Source organism: Vicugna pacos, chromosome 19, assembly GCF_048564905.1.
Source record: "Vicugna pacos chromosome 19, VicPac4, whole genome shotgun sequence".
NCBI classification, from domain to species: domain Eukaryota; kingdom Metazoa; phylum Chordata; class Mammalia; order Artiodactyla; family Camelidae; genus Vicugna; species Vicugna pacos.
Window position 1 is genome coordinate 36,217,841 of NC_133005.1, and position 7,212 is coordinate 36,225,052.

The 7,212-nt window shown below is 41.3% G+C and overlaps 1 protein-coding gene across 3 annotated transcripts in view; it reads left to right on the plus strand.

Annotated features, from left to right (window-relative positions):
- The window catches only part of ARFGEF2 (ARF guanine nucleotide exchange factor 2), an 81,029-nt gene that overhangs the window by 61,697 nt on the left and 12,120 nt on the right, over window positions 1-7,212 (plus strand). For all 3 annotated transcript variants that reach the window (XM_072944357.1, XM_072944356.1, XM_072944358.1), the window contains exons 27-31: window positions 2,565-2,737; window positions 3,148-3,308; window positions 3,865-3,995; window positions 4,143-4,272; window positions 6,524-6,659. In XM_072944357.1, the coding sequence (XP_072800458.1) occupies window positions 2,565-2,737; window positions 3,148-3,308; window positions 3,865-3,995; window positions 4,143-4,272; window positions 6,524-6,659 (731 nt within the window). The remainder of the gene's footprint in view (window positions 1-2,564; window positions 2,738-3,147; window positions 3,309-3,864; window positions 3,996-4,142; window positions 4,273-6,523; window positions 6,660-7,212) is intronic.

A 7,212-nucleotide genomic window follows, 5' to 3' on the forward strand; every position in this document is an offset into this window, starting at 1 on the left:
GTTATAGTAATTTTACAATGTTGTGTCGAATTCCAGTGTAGAGCACAATTTTTCAGTTATACATGAACATACATATGTTCATTGTCACTTCTTTTTTTTTTTCCCGCTGTGAGCACTTGGCCTGTATTTTTTGAGAACTCTACTGTTCTCAGTGCATACAGCAATAAATAAAACGGTCAAAAACTCCTGTTTTTGCTTGGCCCTGATTTGATAATCATTGCAGCTGAGCCATGGGGATACAGGTGTTCATCACCCTGTCTACTGTTGTGTATTTGACAGTTTCCATAATAAAATATTTTTAAACCCCTGTTTATATTCCACTGAGATAGCTACATAAACAAAAAATGCTTAGTAAGTCAGTGTCGGTGATTGCTCTGAAGAGCATTCAGTCACAGTAATGGGGTGAAATAGAAGGACTCCCTTATGTGGGGCAGTCAGCTGACGTGTGTTTGGTAAGGTGACCCTTAACCAAGGTGAGGAACAGGCCAGGAGTGCCTCTTTGTGTCTTGGGAGGAGTGTTATGAGCAGAGGGAGGAACAAGAGCAGAAGCCCTGTGGTGGAATGTCCTTGGCATAGTTAAGGAGGAGCAGGGAGGCTAATGTGGTGGGTGTGGAGTGAAAAAGGCAAAACGTCCTAGAAGCCTAAGTCCCAATCTTGTAGGACTATCAGCCTTTGTAAGGACTTTGGCTTCCTCTGTGTGAGAGATGGAAGCCATTGGAGGCTTTTTGAGCAGAGAAGTGAAATGGCCTGACATATTTGAAGGATCATCCTGCAATTCGTTCATGAAAAACGAGAGGCAGAAGAATGAGTTAGGTGGCCATCGGGAGTTGTCCAGGTTTGGACAGAGGAGGTAGCAGTGGCGAGGCCCCATGGGACTGGATTCCGCATACATTTTGAGAGGAAAGCCTGCAGCATGTGCTGATGGGTAAGCTATGGGACATAAAAGGGAGAAATGTCAAGGATGACTTTCGGACATCACCCTTCATGCCTGCCTTTATCCCTAAAGAGTATATTCTGGATCTGCTGGGATCATTTTATTTTTTAAAGAAAATGGAGGCTCACAAGCTCAAAGGCTTTAAGCCAACATGGGCCATTTTGGGGCAGCAAATTAAAAGGGCAGCAGAAAAGTCTCCTTGACATGTCTCTCTGTCTCTTGGTGTCTGTATTCTTCACAACATTGCTTATTTTAGAAGAACCAAAGTTAAGCCCCTTCCAGAGTCTGGCATCAGCCCTGATACTAGCATATGCACAGAAATGCTGTCCTGCCTTTGGGAGCACTGTCAAGAGTGGCTGAGGAGTCCGAGACCTCACCGGGCTAAGCAGCGTGCTCAAGCCTGCCTGGCACCGGAATCCCTCATCTCCTAACTGCAGCCTTCCCTGCCCATCCTGCTGCTGCCCGCCCAGCACTTGAAAAGGGCCACAGGAAGTTTAGAGTCACATGTCACCAGCTGGCACTGTTGGATCTGTAACTTGCTGTAACGTTTTCAAAAGTATGTTGGTGGTATGCGTCACGAACCTTAATATTTTTGTGCCCTTTGATGCAGTAAGTCTGCACTTCTTTAACTCTTTCCTAAGGAGTTAATTTGAAATACAACAAAATGCTGTGAATCACACAAAATAGTTTTTGAAAATCCAGAAACCACCTGTCTATACAAGAGTATGTAGTAAATATTGGTACAGCCCCAACATGGAATACTGTGCAGCTGTTTAAAATGCTCACAAAGTTAACATGGGAAGTGCTTAGTTGTTTAGTGAAAAGGGCAGGTTATAGAATTGGACAGACAGTGTAATAACAAAGAGTGATATGGTGTATCTCTCTGTATGAAATACCATACCATCATATAAAGGCATCTTTTTCTTAATGTTTTTTCCTACATTTTGCAAAACATTGATTGTCATCATATATTTTAACAATCAGGCAAAACCCATTTTAATAAATATGTATAGTCCTTGCCAACAAGGGAAACAACCATGAATTCATTTGTATTATGCATTAAAGTCACCCAGGTATGTAGTCAGTTCTCCGTTATCTGCAGGTGGCAAATCTTCTTTGTGGACTTCTAGGCAATTTTTAACTCTGTTTTGACTTTGTCCTTGCCTTCTCTAAATGAGCTTTCCTACTATCAGTTAATATGGGTCCTGCAGACAAGCATGAATATTATCCTAAGCCAGATGAAATTTGAAAGACAAACCTGCAATCCCAAAACCACTCTAATGTCTTCCAAAGCTAGTGCCATAGAAGGTCATGTAGCTCCCCTAGCTAGCTGCAAGGGAGGCTGGGAAATTGAGGGTCTGGCACATGAGACAAGACTGTCATGTTGTCTTATACTATTTATTATGATGAGATTGGGCGTGTTGTGACTGCTGGGTAGGCAGCTAACTGCCACACTGACTGTCTTGTATTTTTTCTTCTCATTGTCTCTAATTTTTTTAATAAATGTGGATTACTGCATGCTTTAAAAAAATTTTTTTTTAAGTGCTACTTCTGAGCAACAGGCTGTATTTATTTATCTTCCCACTGTCCAAAGTACAGATGACAGGCTCCTGCCCCATTCCTCCTTCAGGTCTCCAACCATCCGGGACATGGTGATTCGCTGCATTGCCCAGATGGTGAACTCCCAGGCGGCCAACATCCGCTCAGGCTGGAAGAACATCTTTGCTGTGTTCCACCAGGCAGCCTCAGATCATGATGGGAACATCGTGGAGCTGGCCTTCCAGACCACGGGCCACATCGTCAGTAAGTGGCTCTGTGCCCTCTTAACTAATGTCCCACGTGCAAGTCTAGAAGGGTGACCACTTATTTCCCATCTGTTTTACTCCCAAAAGGGGCTTCCTTGTTTTAGCTACACTGTGGTGTGATAACGTGCTTAAATGCGTGCACGTAGTCGGCACTCAGTAAATGTTTGCTGCATGAATGAATATTTGGGCCCTTGCATCATTGCTTGAGCTCAGGAACCAGTTTAGTTTAGCCCACACTATACTCAATGCATTCATTCTTGAATAATTTAATAAGAAGCTCTGTGCTCCAGAGATACTTACATGCTGTTCTTAGATTTTCACAAAAGTAATCATCTCTGGGGGGGTGTGTGTGTTTAATCTTCATTTCTAGGTCCTCGTCTTATAAAAACTATGCCTTTGTTTCCCCAGCAACTATTTTCCAGCACCATTTCCCTGCGGCCATCGATTCCTTTCAGGATGCTGTGAAGTGCTTGTCCGAGTTTGCCTGCAACGCTGCTTTCCCTGACACCAGCATGGAAGCGATTCGGCTCATCCGCTTCTGTGGGAAATACGTCTCTGAGAGGCCTCGGGTACGTCTTTCCTCGCTCGTACGGGCAGTGAAGGAAGGAGTCATGCGCAAAAACCCTCGCTCCTGGCGAATAGCTTTCTATCTCCTCTTTTATTTCTACCTGCTTCGTGGAGTTGTTGTGAGAACTGTTAATCCAGGTAAAGCACCTTCACGGTTATTGACCCATAGAAGCACTTAGTAAAAGCAGCTGCGGCCGCTGCTGTTACTTTACGTAACATGTGTTACAGTAACGTTCCAGAAAGACCTACGCTCTTGGATCATCCTGGATATTTTGCTATCACCATTTGACCTTTATTGCTTTTCTTAAAGTAACACCTCCTGCCCCCAGGATTCTTGTGATCCACCCACTCAGTTCACTCTAAAACCCACGAAGGTCTGAAGGTTCATGTGTCCTTGGGACAGGCTTGTCTCAGTCTCCTCAGGGTTTCTCATCGTTCCCTTGCTAAATGGATATTTTTAGGAGATGAAATATTCAGGGCATGCATTTCGTGTCGTTCTGTTTCAGTTCCTTCCCTTCACTTGCTTAGTCTGCCTCTAAGGGGTGATTCTCATTGTAGGTGCTACAAGAATACACAAGCGACGACATGAATGTGGCTCCTGGCGACAGAGTCTGGGTCCGAGGCTGGTTCCCCATCCTCTTTGAGCTCTCCTGCATCATTAATAGATGCAAGCTGGATGTACGGACAAGGTACCTTGTGCCCGGGTGGTCCCCCTTCCTTCCGCACTGAAAGAGCCTCAGTCACCTGCCCCCGCCAGCCCCTGCTGTCCCACCTCTTCTCTGCTGGTCTCTTCCCCCACCCATTCCCTCCTCCTCGCCTGGCTTTGTTTCCTCCAGAGGACTCACCGTCATGTTTGAGATAATGAAGAGCTATGGTCACACCTTTGAAAAGCACTGGTGGCAGGACCTGTTCAGAATCGTGTTCAGGATTTTTGACAATATGAAACTCCCCGAGCAGCAGTCGGAGGTAGGTGATGACCAAGGCGTTACCCTGGATGGGATGGGAGAAGAGCCCCTCTGGCCTTTGTCTGCCTCTGGGGTCGCATCGTCATCCAGAGTGCACGAAAGTCTTAAATACTGAGCCATTTCAGGTGTGTTTTGAAAGTGGAAGCACCCTTCCTGGCCCTGTTCTGCCAGTGTCCCCTGGTGCTGAGACCCTCCCCACGTGGGGAACCGTAAGAGGGAATAAATCAGTCTCCCGACTCAGCCCTCGGGCACTGGACCCGCCAGTCAGCAGGCACCTCACTGGTCCTCTCGCTTACTCGGTTCATACTGACTTCTGAACAGTCAGTGAAAAAATGGATTGTCTCTGGTCCATTTAAAAACTCATTAAAAGGATTTTGAGTGAAGTTACAGTTGAAGATGATGTTGGCAATATTAGGCCTTTTTTTTTTTTTAAAAAAAAAGGGACGTCTCTATGTGTCTTTGTTATTTCTCCTCTAGGGGTAGGGGGTCCCAGGACAGGATACTCTATCCCATGGTTTTTAGATGGGAGAGTAATTTTTTTCACCTTCTTTTAGAAACAACATTCCCTCCCACCCCCTGGTATAAAATTAACATGTTTAATGAGGAATGTTAGCAAGATACAGAAAATTCATAGTTTTTCCATTGAGAAATTAGAGTTAATGTGGCCAGTTTCCCTCGGTCTGCTACATGATTCAGATATGGTTGAGGTCATAGTAGAGATACAGTTTTCTAATTTTATTTTAAGGTAATTTTAAGTTTTCTTCATTATAAAACAAAAAAAGAAAAACAAGCAAAAATTAAACACCCACAGTTCCAGTCTTCCACAGGTAGCAACCTTCTTTCTTCACTTAATATGTATTTTTCCATAACTGTAACTTTTCATCTGCAGTGTTTTTAAGGGCTGCAAAGCATTCCTAGCTGTGGGTGTTCCATAGCCCATGGAAAATTGTTCTCAGTTTTTCTTTCCTTAAGCAGCACTAAAGTGGGCGTTTTTTGCAGCTACCCTTGTACTTGTTATTTATTTGTGATCTGACTGTCAGGTTTGGGGCGTGCACGTTACTGAGGCTTCTTGATACATACTTCTGAGTTGACCAGAATAAATCTGTAATCGTTTACATTGCTGTTTGCAAGTCATGAGAGTTCCCATTTCTCCACATCTACTCCAGCTCTTTATATTTGAATTTTTTTAATCATCAATATCATAGGCCAAGTGTATCACATTAAAAAGTTCCTGAACAGATAGCAAGGTTGTGTATTTTCCTTCCTGTCACTGGTCATTGCATCTCTTCTTTTATGAATTGCTTTTTCATATCCTTAGTCCATCTACTGGGTTATTTATTTTTTTCCTATTGATTTATGAGATTTTGTAGCATAAAAATGATATATCCTATTCTTACATATATTGTGGATGATTTTGCCCACTTGGTGTCTTCTTTGTTTTGGAAAATACTAGCTTTTAAGTCAGCTAATGTATTAGTTTTTTTCCTTTATGGTTTCCACTTTGGGAATCATGCTTAACAACCCTTCCCTTTTCCATGATTTTATAAATCTCTCTATGTATTTCCTTTGGTAATTCCATGGCATTTTTGTTTTAATTTTTTTCTTTCAGCTTTTTGAGATAAAATTGGCATAGAGCACTGTGTAAGCTTGAGATGTCTGTAGCTTAATGATTACCACAGTCAGTTGAGCTAACATCCATCATCTCATGTAGATGGAAAAGGGAAAGAAAACTTTTTTTCCTTGTGATGAGAATATTTAGGATCTACTCTCTCAGCAACTTTCAGGTCTTCCAAATGTTGTTCCTCACCTCCCCAGGATTTATTTATCTTACCACTATAAATTGTACCTTTCGACCCCTTCATCCATCCATAATCTCATTTTCATTTTTTCCAAGTCATTCAAAATGTTTGTGAATATCACTTTGAATGACTGTTTAATGCTCTGTCATATGGATGTACTCTGTTTAATCACCACCTTATTGAGCATTAGTTTATGTCTGTGTTTACAGTATATAAGTACCAATGTGGTAAACATCCTTATTCATGTTCCTTCACCCACAGATCTTTGATTATTTCCTTAGGGTCCATTCCTGGAAGTAGTGTTACTGCATCACTAGATGTGAACATTTTTAAGACAGTGGGTACATACTGCCAAATTGCTTTTCAGAACGGTTTTGCCAGTGATACGTGAGAATGCCCATCTCACCACTGGGAGAGTGGCTTTTAAACATTATCGTTTAATTGTTTTTCCAGAAATCTGAGTGGATGACAACAACTTGCAATCACGCACTTTATGCTATTTGTGACGTATTTACCCAGTTTTATGAAGCTTTGAATGAAGTTCTTCTTTCGGATGTATTTGCACAGTTGCAGTGGTGTGTAAAGCAAGGTACTCTGTGTGTGGTTAGGCATCGTTTTTCTTGACACAGTCCTTAATGAGAGATTAATTTTGTCAATATATAATAGCATGGGTGTAATACCAAGGAATGTAATATATAATTTAATTACTGAAAATGAGTATTTCTAATTTAATTAGAACATAAAACAGTCTCTCCACCAAGTCAGTTTGTAAAGCATTTCTTATAAGATAAAATATACTAATTTTATATTTTGAAAGATGTACCTTTGTATATTACTATTCTTTCTACTTTTGTATATGTTTGAAATTTTCTATAATAAAATGTTTTTTAAATGTACTGTGAGAATCAAGATCAGTAGCTTCATCAATAAGCACTTTTTGTTTGAGTACTTACGTATTTATCTAGTGTGTATTAGGAGAAATACCCACATAGCACGTTAGACTTGGATCCCCTTGATAGTTTTGACTCAGGACAAGGTTAATATAAAGGTTAAATTTTTCAAAATAAATATTTTAAAATAAATGATCAGTTGATACTGACACAGAAAAAATTGGAAATATAACGTTTGAGTGACTAACTTTT